Source organism: Gallus gallus, chromosome 7 (assembly GCF_016699485.2).
Source record: "Gallus gallus isolate bGalGal1 chromosome 7, bGalGal1.mat.broiler.GRCg7b, whole genome shotgun sequence".
Classification (NCBI taxonomy): domain Eukaryota; kingdom Metazoa; phylum Chordata; class Aves; order Galliformes; family Phasianidae; genus Gallus; species Gallus gallus.
In genome coordinates this window covers 18,061,968-18,081,119 of record NC_052538.1, presented here as the reverse complement: position 1 = coordinate 18,081,119, position 19,152 = coordinate 18,061,968, and the positions used below count along the sequence as shown (strand labels likewise).

Genomic DNA, 19,152 nt, shown 5'->3' with positions numbered 1-19,152 from the left:
CCTGCATTATGAGCAACTGTAGCAGATGGAGCTATGGAACATGAATCAAAATATTTCCTGTAATTAAAAAAAAAAAAAAAAAAAGAGAGGTAAAGTACATCTTCAGAAATTACAGAATATTAACAAAAAAACCATATCTTTAATTTCTGGTGCTTTTTGAAAAAGTGTTCGGAAATTATTTGTATTACTTTTATAGAGGAAAATTCCCCCACTCCTTTAACTACTGTTGTTATATTTTTAGCCATTTGACTCTTACATTCCTAATTATAGAGAAGGTGGTCAGTAAATCATCTAAGCCTGGTAAAGTGCTTATCACCAGTGGTGGTTTGGACTCTTTCCGGTTTGAACAGTGAAGGACTATCATGATAGGTTGTAATCATGTATATGTCATAACAGAGAAATTGGCTTCCTTTAACAGCTCAATAAAAGGCATTTATGATGGCATAGGATTGCTCAGCGAAGGTCTTTACTGAGTTAGACAGCAGTGCTGAGATAACGTGCTTGGTTTTGTGCTACTTCATAGCAGCTAAGTAGTTGCTGTGAAGTTAACACCAATATCTGTAAAGGCATTTGGAACAAAGAATTAAATAGTGCTCTGCACTGGAAGGTGACGGACTGAAAGACTTGGGTTGCATCGTGTACATTGAATGCTAATAATACAGTTTTAAAGGACAGATAATGTCCTTTAATTTACAAACAGTTGTGACAGAGTTGTGTTCCTCCCTATCCCACCCCTCTATCAAAAAAATTGTAATGATGCTTCCACATGTAAAAGTCAGTGTGTCCAGGGGCATGTCTTTTGCAAACTGATAAACCACAGAGCGATGATGTGGGTAAAACAGCTTTTTAGGCTTCAGTGCTACACCAAGTTCCAGGAGGTTGCAATGTTGTCAGGTCCTCAAAGCACTGCTCTCGGTTCAGCTATCTTATGGCTTCCTCAAGTTCACCTCCTCATGCGGCAGTCCTTCCTTCTGATTCCTGGCAAGGTGTCCCTGAAGGGATGAGTCGTGAGGTGGCTCTAGCTTCCATTAAAAAAAAAAAAAGTTCCAATTTTCAGAATTCTTTGGAGAATGTTAGTCTCAGTTTCTATTTTGATTGACAGTATCAATTCACTCTGTCATCCAGTTGTCCTGTACTGACTGCTGATAACATGTGCATGCACAAACTCAGGTATTGCAGTGGAGTTTATGTCCAACTCTTATCTGCATTTTACTGTGAACTGACTGTGAGAAAATAAAGGGATTATTAACCATTTGGGAAGAAAGAACTCCAAACAGCTCTTCAGGGAGCAGTGACAGAAGCTCTGATAGCAAGTGCATGAGGCAGGAAATGGGAAGTATAATTTAAACCCCAGTAAAGCTGGAAACTTGGGAGTGAGATTAGCAATCTGCTCAGTAAAGCAACATGGGGACTGCAAATGAGGTGTCTGAAAGTCAGGAAGCTGGTAGTAGAGCGGGACCTGCTGAAGCAACTGAAGGACCCAGAGATCAGCATTACAGTGATTTGAGGGTTCAGTAAATTATTATTGTCGTTTTTTAACATGGTGAGGCTCTTAGGGAGGTGTATGTCATAACTGCTGTAGTCCCTCTTAGGTGCAGAAAGAACCTCTTAGGTGCACATGTTTTCTAGATCAGTGAAGTCAAGGTTTTCTTTTGCAAGAGATTTCATGATTTTAGGACTATAGCTGAATATAGAGCATCTTACATATGTTTTGGTATGAATATGAATGTACAGATTTTATAAAATGTTGGGACTTTTAATAGTGAATTTGAGGGAATGTTTGGATCTGATGGATGGATCCAACAATGGCACGTCTGGAGAAGTGCAGAGAACAGAAGCTGTGTAAAGTTTTAATGATGAAAACTTCTGTAAGCTTTGGATGGTGCAAATATGTAAACTTTTGTTTTGACAACATGGAGTTAGCTTTCTAAGTAAATTTTAACTATCTCCTGTACTGTGTTGTACAGGAAAGGGAAATGAGTAATGTTTCAGGATTTATCTTACTTTAGCATTCAGAATTGAATGAAAGAAAGCTCTGTGTCAGTTCTTTACTGAACAAAAGTGAACAGGCTGTTTTTTCTACTTATTAAAATCTTGATGACAAATTGGTATAAATATTTTATCAGCTAGAAGATTACTTTGTTACCATTCAAATTTAGTCGTATACTTTCATGAACTCCGGAGACTTAAATTGGAGTTTACATAATCTGTGATGAAAAGAAATTTTGCTGATGAGTATATTCGTCAGAATTTTGTGAAAGCTGTTTCATTGAAGGAAGAAAAAAAAAACCAAACTCTGAAAATAGGCACTGGGGCAGAGGACTTCCAAAAACTATATCCTGAAATAGTGTTCTGCTTTATAGTTTGGGGTTGGTGTAACTAAATCTTGACTGTCCGGTTAACTACCTAGTTAAGTAAGAACATGCCCTTGTAACCTCAAATGCTGATGTACTCCATGTGCGCATGTAAAAAAAAAAAAAAGAGTTTATTTAAATTAAAATACTTTCCTTGTATGTTCCACGTTATAGTATCTAATGTAAAATATGACCTTTACAGTTTAGTCTGAGTTTGTAATTGGTTAAATTTATCACTAGCCGATACTATAACTTGTATATATTCATCAGTCTTATTTTAAGCAGGTAAAAAATAGTGACCATAAGAAAAATGCATCTGGCTCATCTATTAATAGAGTAGTTGGCTCTCACTAATTTGAGCTCCTGATATGCACTCAAGGATATATAGATATCAACTCTTTGGTGAAAAATCATACACATTTTGCATGTTCTGAGATAAGCTAGTCTGAAAAAAGTCTTGGTTGAAGCGCTAATAGATATGCTGCAGCATGGGCTGGGCTGCTCTGTGGCTCAGGTGTCAATGAAAAAATGGGCAGGGGCTGTGCCAGGGAGCATGCAATCTGAAAGAACCCTGGCCAAGTGAGGGGAACAGGCCCAGGGATGATGGCCAGGCAAGTGGGAAGCAACAAGGCAGGTTCCAGGTCTGGCCAGGAGATCAAGTCTGTGGACTGAGTTTGGTTGAATGTGGTGTGTGGTTATAGCTGTAGCTCAGGAAGGGACCAAGAGCAATGGCCTTTGGCTGAATGCATCTCCTGAATGAAGCAGGCCTCATGACATTGCAAACTTATGCAAAATGATATAATCCATTATGCTTCTTAGCTACCTATTTATGTACTTGGCACTATTCTGTCCTGGTTCTTCTTGTTGATATGCAATTTTATCTGCAAATTTTGCCTGTGTCTGAGCAGATATGTTTTTCTTATTTTTGATTCCTTTGCTGTGTCAGAATGCAACCCACTCAAAATAAGATTCATTCTGGCATAGATGGCTTCACCTTTTGGCAAAATCTAAATGCCTTGCCAAAGATTAATTCTGGATTTTTCAGTGCTTTGAGTGAACATAAGATCTTTGATCAGGTCCTTATATAACTTCCATACTTGCATGACTGTCTCTTTATCTTTTGACAGACGTGGATTTTCATTATTTTCTTGGTATATGCAGAGGAACTTTGAATGGATTTTGTTTTTACATGGGGTACTACATTCCTTTTGTTACTGTAACACTGCGCGACACGTTTTTTTTTTTCTATGTCTGAATTAGCAGACAATTATAAATGCATCAGCTGCATCAGAATTTGCTATCTGCCTTTTTTTCTTTACTTTTCACAGGCATCCAATAGTTGAAAGTACAGAATAAACTGTAGTTTATAGCTCCTTGATTTTCCTCCTCCTTTATTTATTTCTGGAGCCTGGGAATCCAGTGAATCATTTCTGAATTCGTAGTACTGAGATCCTTGAAAGGGTCATTGTTCAGAGAACACAGCTTTCTCAACCTGCCTCTGTCAGGAAGACTTCTTTTTTTTCCTTTGAATATAAGGCACGTGAACTTTCAGTCCAAAAATCATCAGCCTTTTTAAAGGCTTTTTGATGACTGACCTTTCTCATCAGTGATGAGAGGAAAGTAATGTTCATAGTTCGTAAAATTATTTTGTAGTACTCTCAGTAGAGCTTCTGCTTCTATGCTCATGAGAATGATGTTTCCCCAATGTTCTGGACTCAGATGGACAAAGAATTCGTAGTCCTACCTTGGAACTACTTTGTTACAACATCCCTCAAAAATAGGATTGTAAGTAACTCCTTCAATTTTTGTTATTAATGTATGCCACTTCAAAAGACTCAGTTAAACGAGACAAACACCTTGATCCTGTTTGTGTGTCTCTTTAAAGTATGGTTGTTTATTTATCAGATAACAAATACACTACCATTTACATTTTTATATAGAGAGGCTTTGTTTCTGAGATTTAACCATTTTCCAGGCAATGTCATGCTTCACAAGGGACTGACAGCTTGTGAAAAGTTTAGCCAGATGTGAATGATCACTGAAGTTTGTTAAGGGGAGGTGTAACTTTACATTAGGCCTAAGGCCATCAGCTGCTGAAGAAGATGGCAAAATATAGTTTGATGAAAGGGACAGGTTACTCCTTTCATAGATGAATGAGTAGTGGTTTGAGTTTTAAGGGAGAGGACAAAGAGGAATTACCCTCAGAGAAATGGGTTATTTGTGAAGCGAAAATTATTTCATTCACTTCAATGAGGCAATATAAGCTGAAAAAGACCTGCAGATTTATTAGATAAGAAAAACTAATGCTGATCTAAGTCGAGATACATGTAGAATTATTTAAATTCTGTTATCTTGTAACGTTATAAACCTTGGTAAACTGCATTATATATCGTGAATGTAGTAAATAAATCCTTTTATTAACAGGTTATATTGACCTGGTTTGAGTGAGAGATATCAATACAGTTGACTAACTCTGAGAAATTGGTGCCTGTAGGCTCCTGCTATCTGTAGGTGTTACTGAGCTACCGTCAGACAACTAACAGTCCAAAATATTTCTTAGAAATTATGAAGGATAATGAAGTTGCTTAGGCCCAAGTACAAACCAATAACTCAGTGTCTAGAGAGTTATTTCCATTGATTATTTCAGTGGTAGTGAGAACCCTGAGGATTGCAAAGGAGTGCAAGGGTAGAGAATGTTATCTCTAATTTTACAAATTGGGAAATGAGAGAATAGTGAAATAATATTTATAGGGTACACACAACGCTCTTCTGTCCTGATATCTTAACCCATTTCTGTGTCATGCTTTGCCTCCCATATGGTAGTTGGCTTCACTAATGTAAAAGTTGAGCAGAACGTTAGGTCAGTGTGCCTCTGAGATAACATCCCATTTTTAGAATTAGTTCAGTATTAATTAGTGAATTAACTGGATGTATAAATATTTATGACTATCTCAGGTGTCTGATTACAACAGGAAATAAATAATTCATGGCAGAAAATTACCTTTGTACAGTTGATACTTCAAGGATATAAATCAGATACGGCAGATTCCAGAAAGCAGCACAAAATACAATTTTTTGCTGGAAGGCCCTCAAGTGAGTATCTTTTTGGTGCAACCATTGCTGTTTTAAGCTAGGTAAAAAAAGAAAAAAAAAAAAATCCTTCCAATGCATGAGTAGTATTTATGTGAGAAAGTCTGTTTAACTAGATTTGCATATAAACTGAGCGTATTGACAGTCTTGGAAAACTTAGGGAATCATAGGAGGCATTACTTTCAGAACAACCTACAATTTATTTCCATGGGAGCTGTAAGAGATGCAAAGAACACAGTAACACTGTTTGATAGAGCAAATTCTCATTTGCAATATGTTGGTGGGAAGGCTCAACCTCTACAGCCATACCAATATCTTCCTGAAAAATAGGAGGCATTACTTCTCGGACAGCCCTCATATCAAACCTTAATCTTAAACTGGGAGGCCGGACTTCAGCGGGAGGTCTTGGTCATAAAGTGCGGTTGAAGAGGAACCACCTATCAAGGAAAACTGAAAGATTTATGGAACGGGATGCCTACCAGCTCTTCTAATGGAAAATCAGCCTCTCTACAAAAAGGGAGCTTGCTAGTGAGACCAGGAGAAGTGATTTAGAAAAGACCAACAGTGTTTCAGGGTAGACAAAGTGAGCTTGAAGGAAGTATTGAAGACTGCTAAGTGTCGTGGATTAAGGTGAAAAAGTTTGCAGTGTCAGAAGGCTGAAACAGGGAAGTTTTATGACAAGGTATTGTTTTGACTGTGTACTTCTCTTTTTGTAATAGCTAAATTAAAGGGCTTCTTCAAAGCCCCATTACATCTGTGTATTTATCTGTTTCATGTTGCAAGTATACTCCCATTACAGAGCTCTGAGAAAGGATGCCAGGGCACAGGCAAAGAGCTGCTGGCACACCATTGCAGCTAGCTGAGCTGGTCCACAGGTCGTATTCCCATGACAGTAGCAGACTGAGAGGCTGATATGCACACTCTGTGAGCCTCAAGGGACACTTACAAATCTAGCAGTCCATGGGGTTGCTTGTTTGCACAGTCACCTGAGGCCAGCTGATGAGAACTGTGAGGGTATTACTGCAGATTATTAGGTGTAATCTTGCTGTAATCATCAGAGAGATGTAGCAGCTTATATCTGGTGGTGTAAGCGTATCTACCTACATGATAGTATGTGTCAATACAACTCTGAGTCAGTTAGGTACTAGTTCATCCCATTTGTGAACTGAGAACCCGAAGCATGTAGAAAATATTACAGGGGATGATTTACACTCAAGAGCATCTCATGGGTTCTCCTAATCCTTAGGTTTTTACTTGAAATGTAAAAGGAGCATTCTAAAGCAAGGCAGTATCATGTAAAGATATCTTTCTAGAATGAATGACATCAGTTGCTGCTTTGCCTATCACACTTTTATTCTTTTTTAAGCTTTGTTTTTTTGGTAGCTACTCTTTGCTTAAATACATAGTTAGGAACTGGGCTTAACTGTAGCAAGTATCCTCCTTGTTGAAATGACCTGTTGCTCTGTGACGTGGTAGAACATAATGTCCGTTGGTTATAATGTGATGCAAACAGTGCTGCATCCTCCTGCATGCTGGTTGTACTGTCTAATTTACTTTTATGATGAAGGTCTTAACTGACCTCCCCATTTGGTGCTGCTCGTGGTGACGCAGCAAATAGATAACGTGCTCCTGTATTTCTTTGTTGGATGATAGCACAAAATGTTTTTCAAGTTCTGGAGGCCTACAGTATTGAGCATGGAGCTGTTCATTAAATGATATGTACAATAAAACTGAGTAGCTGATACTGAGCTGCTAGAGACAGTTTTTTTCTAGGTCATAATTATTGTACCCAGTGCATGGTAAACCACCCTTATATGCCATGTTTTATCTTTGTAAACTCTCTGAACTTTCTTCAGAAGCATTTGCAGCAGCCCAAGCGTTGAACTCGGAGAAGAGGCTGGTCATTCCTTTCCTTTGTTTTAAATTCTGTTCTGAAAGTTCATGGAGTCTTTGTAGTTATTGCTTTATTTTCTTATTTTCTTACTAAATTGTACTCTCTTCAAGATCATAGCTCTTGGAGGTGTTAATCTCCCCCCAAATCCTTTGAATCAGAGGGGATTGAAGTTGATTAGTGCTTCTCAGTGTGAAATACCTGGCAGGAGCAAGCTGAGAGCTTTGCTTGCGTCCATGTTGGCATCTGTTGTTTTTCCCAAGACACTTATGTCCCTTTTCCCTCACTGGGGTGGCTAAGTACTTTAGTGATGTGTTTTTGCACTGGCAGAGATAAGGTTCATATGTAAATTGTGTTGGATGTTTGGGAATCTTCCCCTGCTCAATAAAGAAAAATCAGGTCTTTCTTGCCAATGACCGTGTGTAAGAACGTGTAATAAAGTACACCCAGGTCTGAATTCCTCTTTGCAGCCAAAAAGCAAGACTTCTTTTCAGATGAATATCTGGAGAATCATGATAGTATAGCAGCGTTATTTGCTTTCCAGGTCATAATGTACAAATGCAGAAGTCATGAAGTTGAGAAAGGAGTCATCAGTTAAAATGTCACGGTGGTGGAATATTATTTCACTTTTCTCTCTGAAGCTTCCTTCCCATCAGAGTTTGCTATCAGGTTATTCTTTCTGCTTGCCTAAAATGTTAATGAATGGTAATGTCTTTATGTCTTTCTGGGGTTCAGATCAGCAGATAACAAAGATATTTTTGTTCTTCCCTGTAGATTAAGTCAATGTTAAATACTGTATACAGGTATAACAACTCTTGCAGCTCCTATGCATATCACAATCTATCCTCCTCTTTTTATCTATCTGTACTCAAGAATCCTTAACTGATTTTTAAGTTCATCAATTAACTGTGAATAGCAGCAGACACTGACATTGTGCTGCTGCTTTTTGTAATCTGTTTCTGCTGGGAATGTGTTGAGCAGATTGTTTGAGGATTTGCTTAGGTCTTTGTTGCTGAATTCAGTGTAAACTGTTATTGGCCCAGAGAGCATAACCTGAATTTGTAGGTTGCTCTGAAAGTAATGCGTTCTATTTATTTCTATAGGAACTACAGCAAATACAAAGAGCACAATAACACTATTTGATCAAGGAAATTCTCAGCTACAAAACCCTGTTTTTCAACATTGTTACCATCATTTGCTCTGCCTTTTCACCAATAATGAACAAGAGCCTGCATGCTGCTCTTGTAAAAATGTGCGACAGCAGAAGTGACCAGCTGTTGCCACTGCTGAAATGCACCACCCTCTGCCTCACTGTGCTCACATCCACTGTTTGCTCTCCACCGGCGTTCAGCAAGTGTCCATGAATATCAGTGGGTACCATTTTTTCCATATACAGGAATTCAGTTCCACACCTTTGCTTCAAATGCACTTCCTTGTCAGAAGCCATGTTGTCAGACTGCTCCTCTGCTGCCAGCTGTCATGTGGCAGCAGAATGTAATGGAATATTGGTGGGAAGGTTCAACCCCTACTGCCATACCACCAGCAGCTACCTCTGATGATCTGGGCCAACACAATACAACAGGAGGCATTACTTTCGGAGCAGCCCTCATACATCTATAATTTATTAAAGTTAATTCTTTGAAGGTTCTTTTGATAACTGCTTCATAAAGATAGCTGCTGAAGGAAGTTTAAAATGAACAGATCCTATCTAGCATGCCTATTATTATTTTTGAAGCCTGTTAGAAAAGAGAAATTATGCAAATTGGTGTCACGGTAGGCTACTGCACACATGCTGGTAATGCATAACAACTAGCTTACTGATGAAAATACTTCATCTTGAGCAAGAGTCATTGTCAGCACTGAGAGCTGCTCTTTGTATCGTGGTTAACAGTTTATTATTATTTTGCTCGTGGATAAAGAGAATATCTGTTCTTATTTAAAATCCTCATTAGAATAGAACTGCTGTAAAAGTAATACTGGAGCACTATAAAGTTGAATTATGATTGATTACATTATACAATTAAGGTATATTGTGAAACAGTAGGAATATCTTTTCAAAAAATTGAGCAGTTTTGTTGCTCGCTCTCTGTGAATGACTAAGTGGCTTAAATCCTTCAGCTCCTGTATGTAAAAGACTTGATAAATAGATTAGGCTCAGGATCAATTAGTGTCACACTGATCTTTAGTATTAACGAAGTGAAGCTGCTAGGATTCAACCAGTTTATCTGTACCCTCCACGACAGCAACTTAAGCTAACATGCACTGCATTGTATGTATAGTACTGGGCCTGGGAACTAGTGTACAGAACACACAGTTCTGTGCAGCACTGGCAGATATGAGCGCTACCGTGAGGAAACTGTCTTAATTCTGAAGAATTCCTATATCTTTTGCGGGAGAAAAATCCAATATAAGATAAACTGATTTCAGAAAATAGGTCGCTAATGTAAGTTTGCAGTTTTTTTCTTTTCACTTTTTTTGTACACTCATTTTAGATTTCTTTTTCGTCATCTGTACATGAAGCATCTCAAGCTTTTGTAATTAGACTCCAGTGAGGAGGCTGGTTTTGGTCTAAGGGCCATCGTTCAGTTCTTAGCTCTTCTCCCTTCCATTTTAGCACAACCACAGGCATTTTAATTGCTGTGACAGGTTACTGCCAAAGGAGATAAAGAAAACCTTCAATATTGATTTTTAACACATGGGGACTGTAGCTGGTAGTCACTTGATTTCCCACTTTCAGTTTATAACTGAAAAGGCTCATGGGATTATTAACTTCATTTTAATGCTGAATTCCTAGCCTGAGGTGGAATTGATGGTGTTGACTGTTTGTCTTTTGTAACTGCTTAGTGTGTTTTGTTTGGTGGAATACTGTTTAGGTAACTAATAGAAATATAAATAATACTGTTTTTAATAGAATTGTCACTGATCAGAACTTCCCGTTTGAGTTGTTAACTGGCTTTCAGATGTTTGGATCTGGTCTTGGACAATAATTTCTGCTTAATATTTTGTGAGTCTTTGTGTGTTTCATTGTTATGTATAATGTAATAACTCTTAATTTTATTATGATAACTGACTAGGTGCACCATTTTATTCAGTGTTTGGTCTCCAGAGATGTAGACATGAACTGATTCATTTAGCAGTCGGACAAATGGAATGTATTATAATGCCTTGTAAATGATCAGCATCTTTATTTTCAGCGATACTGAAAACTTCTTTAGAAGTCTCCAATGATGTATGTGGTAGTAACATGATTCCCTTTACGTCACAAGATAAGAAAACTCTTCAAAACGACCAGGTTTGCCATGTGCAAGAAGGTGGCTTTTTTTTTTTCTTTTCTTAAATACAAATTACCTCCCAGATACCCTGGAAATGTCATCTGCCATTGGTGCCACCTCTTGCTAATTTTGTGAAAGAAAAAGCAATTTTTCTGCACATTAGTGTGGAGTGCAAGTTGGCTTTTACCAGCCATTTCCAAGAATTAGGCAATCTAATTTGCCTTAGCTTCACCATTTTTTTTCTTCCCCTTATTTTTCAGTATCAGCACTGATCTTAGGCTATTTATGCTCAGCCTTGGTGAACCAGTCCTTGCAAGTTTTGTGAGAAAGGATTTTCTCACAAAATAAGATTGTATCCAGAATTATTAGAGTAGCAGTAATCCCCCAAGTAAATAAGTTCCTTCAGTTTTCATGAAAATCAGGGGCTAGGGAAACAAACCAAAGCCCTCTCTGGTGGAGATACAGATTGAGTTTTGTCCTTTATACATTCTAATTTGCTTACACCATCTGTGTGCTAACAATTCCAGCTTTGCTACAACAGAGGTTGACCTCTGGGTAAGTTAGAGGAAAGGAAGATTAATAATTATTGATGGTAGGATATTACAAAGATACAGATTTGTCAAATTCAGTAGTTTTCCTGTTTGTGGAACAAGTTGTTTTGTGGCTTTCTTTGCATTGTGAATTACTGTTTACAAATCTTTTCACTCTATCTTCGTTTCAGCTCTTGTGTGTATTCAGTTGGGGACATTCAGCTATGGTAGATGAGAAAAAAGCATGTTATATCTATGAAGTTCCATGAAAATGAGTGGAGCTGAATGTTTCTAAGATAAATAAATTTGATATGTAATAGAAGTATTGACATCAATGAAGATGAGATGGAAGAGAAGCAAAGCCCCAGGAAATTTTCTGAATTAGTGATCACTTCTATTAAAAAAAAAAAAAAGAGGGGGAGATGATTTGAGTTCACCCTCATCTTTAAGACCTTCCTACTCTAGAATACCTCAGTGATTGCTTGTTCAGTCCTTGATTATGCAGTCGACTGAGGCAGTGTTCAATTAAACTTAAATAGCATGGTCCATTCTGTTCAGACTAAGCAGCTATATTTAAGGCTACTATTGTATTGTCCGTAAGTCCCATTCAACAGCAAAAAAACATGAGTTAAGCTGGTAAGCTGACTGTTAGAGGCAGCAAGTGACATGAAGCCAAAAGTCCATTTTAAGAAAAAAAAACAACTGAATGCATTTTTGAAAGGAGGAACAATGCAATTTTTTTGAGGGAGCTGCCAGTAAGGTGTTTACCCAGAGCCTGTGATTTATGGAAGTTTTCTCAAAAGCATCGTGGTGCTTACTTGGGAGTAACAAGATGAGATGACATCTGGAATAAAATGAGTTCCTTGTGAACCACCAGCAGAGTCAGCAGTGCCTACTGATCTGACACAGGCATCCAAGAAAGACTAAAAATGCATGCCAAGTAAGAAATAATTATGTTTGCAGACTAGCTGGTCAGGGGCCAAGCTATACTTTATCTTTTCCTCCATGCACCTTTGATCTGTTTACTTATGAAAATGGCTAATTCCTCAGGATGTGTTTGTACTCCCAGAGTAGTTGTCTTGTTGGTTTGATTTATATGAACAATACAAAAATGATAAAGCGTTATTGCATAAAGATTAAGTGCTTTACCTATTAACATGATGGTGCAGTAAGAATTTACTTAAAATATTCATAATGCAACAGATAACAATGCAATGAATCTAAATGAAAACACGTACCTGGTTTGTCTGGGCTAGACACATCTTTCTACTGTGCTTTTTCTGGGATGGTTTTATGTTTTAGACTCAAAATGTGTGATCTAAAAAATTGAGTTAAGGTTATAATGTTAAAAATGCTGTGGTTCAGAACTGGTTTAGGAGTAGGAGTGTGAAACTCTCACCGTTTAATTAAAGTGTTAAAATAAAACCTAAGAGCCACATAATTATTTTATAAATTTCCCCTTTAGTTATGGGTAAAGTCTAGTTGTATGAAAACATTAAAAACAGTGCTAATACTCTGCTGATGTATTACTATGCAGATAGTAAAGCCAGATGCTCAGATGCTAGTATACGAACTTAAAAAGCATTTGTTGGAGGGAGTATTTCCCTATATTCTAAAGATTTATCACCAGGTGAGATCTTAAAATTGTTATCTAAGCCTGTTTTGTCTGAGAGCACAATGAAAATGGCATTATTATTCTATTACAAGTATTACAGAAAGGTCAGAATGATTGTATTGTAGTAGCAGGCTATCACAGGTTCTCAAGATGGCTAGTAAATGCCTATTTACACACATCCATGATGGCACAGAATATCTATTATGGAGGGTTTGGGGTGTGTATTGTACTACAGAGATCATGAAGAGGAAGCAGATAACACAGGAACTAACCAAATTGTTTTTGTTCACTTCTGTACCTATGTAATAATTACATTAAGTAGTAGGTGACATTTAAATGTTTTTGTCATGATGTCAGTTGGTGTTTTGTATGTGATTTAGAATGGTTAATCCCAGGAATGGGATTGATGTTTCATGTTGTGATGGACTGGAAGCATAGAAACAAGCTTGGCAAAGGCAAGCCAACAGTCACAACACTTTCCTCAGAACTATCACTTAGATATGACTCATTGCTGCTGATTATCTCTCTGTCCTGGTCCTGTCACTGATCTTAGAAGTCTGTAACTTTGAGTTATTCCATTCATCCACAAAAAGAATGCAGAAGATAAAGTAACAAAGGTATTCCTGAATTTAGAAGACTATTTGTAGAGAAAGGAAATGTACGCAAGTACAATTAGCAAGAGGTTTAAAAAGTTTAAGATGGAATGTGTTGAAAGGGAGAATACGCTTCCTGGATACTTTCTCTGCATCTCTGTTTTCAGTATGCACAGAGCCTGTTTCATGGTTTCTGTATTCAGCAGGGACTTGTGCTGTGGACTGCATTTAACAGGAGTGTTTTCAGGGATCTACCTTTCATCTTTAAATAATAGCAGTTGTTCTACCTATTGTCCTGTTTTTCCGTTAAGTTGGCCTAGTGAAACAATGTGATCAGTTGAAGTATGGTTCTTTTTGTCTTTAAGTTGTATAGTATCAGTTACAGCTTTTGAATATACTTCTGTCCTCCATCTTCTGTCAATGACCTTCGTCCTCTAGAGAACTATGCACATCACATTTTGCATTTGCTTCTTCTACAACCAGCTGCAAGCAACAGCAGTTATAGGATGATATGTTGATGGATTCTTTTATATGCTGTATTGCAGAATATTGACATCCTCTTTGTTTCAAACTAGCCAGAAAGAAACAACAAGAGGGAACTAGCAAAGGAGGCTGCTCTGACTATTGATTTTCTTAAGGCTTTCAGTGGTTCATTAATTCCCCTAACAATCTCTTCCTAGGTAGCTGGCTAGGTTTGGCAATCAGTAGCCAGCAGAATAGGGGCTGTCATGGATGGGGGAAGTCATAGCAGAGAATCTCAGTTTTGCCTTATGAATTCTTCTATCTATGGCTCATTTATTTAGTGTGGAAGCAAAATAGAGCTCTCTATGAATAGTGGAATACAATAATTTTGAATATGACATTCTCATTCTTTCACAATTTGTGTAGATGCCAGAGGAACATCACACAGCTGTTTTACAAGACAGGCAAGAAGAGTTGGACAAATAATGTTGAAAAATTAGCTGTATGCAAGAATTATTCATATGGGAACAGTATTTTTTAGGTATATATACATTTTTTCCCCACTAGTATTAACTGGAATTGCTTTTATGTCCCAACCAGCTGCATTAAAATTCAAACTATAGAGTACTGTATACCACTGTTGTTTAAAGCACCAGGCTGGACTGAGGCTCTTATTAATTTTAAAACCTGTATAGCTATCTTCTTTTACAGTGAACAAGAAAAAGAGTGCCTGTTCAAAGGCAATAAGGCAAATAACTGTTTGAAAATGAAAGTGAGACACTACCAAAAAGAGAACAGCAATGCTTAAGTTTTTTCTGGCACTGTTTCTTGTGCTCATGGGTTCCCCTTGTCCCTATCATTTCTGAGAAAGATAGCTGCAAAATAATAAATGTGCCAGAAAAATGTTCATTTTAGTCTAGAGGATGTTATGTCATATAAAATCTCTACATAATATTTCTGTGTAGTCTTTTTTGTTGTTTTCACAATATAGTTTGAACTTGGTGAATTTGCATTGAGAATCAAAGAACAACTTCTGGAATACCATGTAATTTCCAGACGGCTTTCTTTGCAGGCTGTTTAGAGTAATTAGAGAAGATTGCGGTTCACAAAGGGAAAAATTACTCGTGGACTGTCTGTAACCCGTCTTTCTTTTGTTATCTTTTTATAGAAGGATATAATAACTTAGGTTGGAAAAGACCTTCAAGAAAATATCCAACCATCAATCTGTCTTTCTGAGTCCTGTCACTAAATCAAGGCCCTTTCTGTCACATCCACCCTTTTTTATCAGACAAACATTGCAGTATGTTTGTCTTCCTGTTAAGAGGGTAGTACATAATTACTGATTCTAATGTCAATCGTATTTTTTCTTTAAATTTAGATAAAACTTGTTTATGTGTCTGCCATCTCAAAACTTAGTCTGTTGTACACAGTCTCACTTGATTTGTTCTGACTCCTAAAGGTTTGCAACATGTCTTGGTGTTACAAAAAAAACTATTGAAATTTACTTTCTCATTGGAGAATGTCTCACTTCATGGACAATTGAAAGAAACACTGTCAGTAGCTGAAGCCTGTTAAGATTTTGTTTTCTCCTCCTGTTTGTCTTGGTTGGTCAACACAGGTTTACAGTTTACAAAAGTAGTTTCTCTCTCTCTTAAAAAAAACAAACAAACAAAAAACCCCTTGCTATTTGCTCCTATTTCAGCCTGAGAACATCTTGTCAAGATTCCTGTCAAGTTGTCCTTTTGCTTTGTATTCTTCTTTAGTATGTAAAATAGGGTTTGGTAGAGTGCAAGGGGCTTTGTTGATAACATCTACTCATTCCTCAAATAGCGGAAGACTGTGCAGTCACAAATAGCTTTGTGTAAGATGTTCCACAGCCAGTAGAATTAATTGCCAAAGTGTAATTTTTCAGCATCTGCTGTGGGCTATTTTGCTTGCCTGCTTGGAACAGATTTAACCACTGGAAAGTTTTCTCCATCTGGTGGCAGAAATCATGAAATTCTTGTAATCGGGGGGTCTGTAATAGGTTGAGGCTCCCTCTGGGGAGGACACTGCTAAGTTTTTCACAGCTAGAAGCCACCCTTTGTATATCACTTCAAAGCACAAGCAGGTATGAGATCTGATGTGCAAGGAGTAAAAGGAGAAAAGTCTTCCTAAAGAAATTTCAACTTCTGCATTTTAGAGTTAAGGTTTTCTGTATGTGGGGTTTTATAGAATTGATTGCATTCATACATAACTTTTCATTGTACAAATAAATAGAAATATGGCAGCCCTTGTTTTAGGGCACGCTATTTTGTGAAGCTCAGTAAATGAGTAAGTAGAAGACAAGCAAAAACTGAAGAAACAGCAGAAGTTGAACACTTCAACAAAAAAGAATAGACTTCATAATGTGTAAGATAATAGTACATACTGCTCTTTTGCTTTTTTGTAATGTAAAATTTTCACGTCTATCACAGAAATGTCATAACTTACTATGTTGTGTTCAAGGAACACTTTCACTAGTGGCAGATACATAACCTCATTTGGTATATATTGAGTTCAAGAAGAGACTTAGTTTAAGCAGATGATGATCGTGCTACACATTTGGCAAATCTGCTTCTGCGCTGGGCATAAATGAAGTTCTACTTTGTTATAAGAATGCAGAGAAGTGCTTACTCATTAAAATTTTTCTTCTCTCTTTCATCCGGACTCCATCTGTAGCAGTTTTGCATTAAATTCTCCTTTGTCCATGTTGTCTTCTGGTATAAGGAAATGCTAAAGAATGTTGAAAATTTGGAGATAGTGTTTAATGATTACTTATTAATCAGAACAAATTCAGGAAATGGCACAACTTTTTTTTTTAATTTTAAAGAAAAATATATTTGTTCACACTGGCTGCTTAGGAAAGGATGCATTGTAATAAATAGTACATTGGTATGAAGAGTGCTATGCATCATTTTCTGGACATTCTATGTGATAGGCTAGTCGTTATAGTGACAGAAATACCAGCTGCCTTTACACATGAACATCAGTAGTATTTCTCCTAAAGCATTAGAATGACATGTTCAATATGTCTTTGGCTTTTGTTTAATTTTTTTAATTTGAGATACAACTGTTCCCACTTACATTTGCATCCGTCTTCCTACCCCAAGTAAGGCTTGTTGTTAAGGTCGGTTTATCGGAAGCTACATGTCTGTGGATGCTGTCTTCAGTTCGTGTAATACAGTCTGTTCACTGATTTCAGCAAATTCTCTCTGTTGACCTGCTTCAACATTGAGGTGCTGGCTGTATGCGTTTGGAATACTATTCTTTATTTGCAGCACACTGTATTGAATCCAAGTGCTGAGAAACTGTCCTAATAACTTACGTTATTGACCTTCAGCAGATTAATGACATTGACTAGCTTTTTCTTTTTATCTTCTGCTCTCCTTTCGTCTATTCTCCTCCCTTTCCCTCCCCTCATCAAGAAATGAAATGTTTTGTGCTTTCTGCATGGTAAATTTCTTTAATTACATGTCAGTGCTTTTTTTTCTTGGCATTTAAAGGAATTTAAACTTTCCTCTGGAAAGGTACAAAGCATGCAAACAAACACCTCCATTTTGCATACTGCTCCACAGATCTGCATTGCATATGAATTTGAATGGAGTTTATTTTCTTCTCTAGCATGAATAGAAAACATAGTTATTTCTTTAGTTACATTGAATAGCTGCTGCTTCATTCCTTTTTAATTTCTCAAATTTTTCATCAGGCTTACATTCTTTCTGACTAAATTCTTCATGCCAGATAGTTGTCAGTGCTGTTGGGAATGTTATAGAGGATAATAAAACAGTAGGAAATGGTTCACATCTCAGATCCATTTGGGATCATTTGGAGTGAGGTGCTAGCTGGTTAATCTCCAAAAGCTGAGAGCTTTTGCAGTCAACTATGATGTTGTCCTCAATTGTTTATTTCAACATTACTTTCTTATTTTTCTCCTTCAATTTGTTCATGCATCTCAGAACTTATGTCTTCTAGTTAAGTGCAAAGGTATCTGAGGTGGTCTGCACACTGACAGCCACACTGTCTGAAACAGAGACAAGTGGAATTGCTGAGAAACATCTTCAGTGATAATAGTTACCCTAGTGACGTTCCTGTTGTCAATTATCAAATTGTTTTGTATTTTATGATACCTGCCAGCCCGGACTAAACTAATGAACTGCTTATATATATACAGCCCTGCTGTAGATATATCAGATATGATGAAGAATTTTACCTACTGAGAGTTTGCCTGGCAATTATCCAGGCAGTTAGATAAAATACATTACTTGAATGACATAGCTTTTTAATGCAAAGGAAATAAGGTGTCATTTCATGAGCTGTGTTAAACCAGTTGTATAAAATGTCCATTAAAAGTGCATGCATTAAAGAGAGAGATCAGATTTTGTCAAAATTCCTTAAAATGGGTTCAGAATGATGCAGCATATGCAACAATGTTTAAAGCAAATAGTTAATATGTGCAGCAAAGTAAGTAAAGAGAAATGGCCTAATGTGTTTTCTTTGCTGTCCTTTATCTAGTGATCTTATCTCTCTGCATGATTTTCATTTCTCATTTCATCTGTTTCTTCTCAAATTAGATCAATATTTGTTTTCTTTATCATAAGACTCCTGCTTTAGTTCAGTTACTTAAGGCTTCCCATTGTATTTTCATCTACTTTGTTTTCCAGGAAGCCATTGTATGGGTTATTTCAATACAATTCCAGTATGATCGGACTGGAATCATTAGCTGATCCTACGGACACCTGGGAAATTATAGAGACTATTGGAAAAGGCACTTATGGTAAAGTCTATAAGGTTGCCAATAAGAAAGATGGGAGTCTGGCAGCAGTAAAGATTCTCGATCCTATTAGCGTAAGTAAAAGTATTAAACTTCATTGCTAATTTAAAAGAATTTCCAAATGGATTTAATATTAGTCAAACATAAGATATTGAAAGCATCCCAGAGGAAACGTTTTTGCACAGTGCATTGACAGAAGGAAACCTGAAAGGCGCTGCTGAAAATTTCATCATCTTGCATGTTATTTAAAAATTTGCTTAGTTTCATTTTTATGTCTGTCAGTCTTCTAGTACAAATTCAGACACATGTGCTTGGAGCACGCATGTGATAGGAAAGCACAAAGGCATTCCTCTTAGGGGTCTGTTTTAAGAAGGAAGATAAAAAATACTGTTAATCTTAAATGTTCTTATCCTACACTCCCTAAAAGAATTACTTCTTCCATTGCAGAAATACTGTAAACTTTGTGATATTTCAAGATTTTCTTCTTTAAGTGTATAACACTGCTAAGCAATAATTAAAGGCAATAATTAAAGCACAGGCAAAATTCTTGGAG

General features: G+C 37.0%; 1 protein-coding gene across 14 annotated transcripts in view; it reads left to right on the top strand.

Annotated features, from left to right (window-relative positions):
• MYO3B (myosin IIIB) overlaps nucleotides 1-19,152 on the top strand; it is a 211,163-nt gene that overhangs the window by 8,445 nt on the left and 183,566 nt on the right. For all 14 annotated transcript variants that reach the window (XR_005861643.2, XR_005861642.2, XR_005861644.2 and 11 more), the window contains one exon: nucleotides 18,490-18,673. Coding sequence is in view for 8 of the 14 variants with exons in the window: in XM_040704167.2 (XP_040560101.1) it covers nucleotides 18,490-18,673 (184 nt within the window). In the remaining 6 variants the exon portion in view is untranslated. The remainder of the gene's footprint in view (nucleotides 1-18,489; nucleotides 18,674-19,152) is intronic.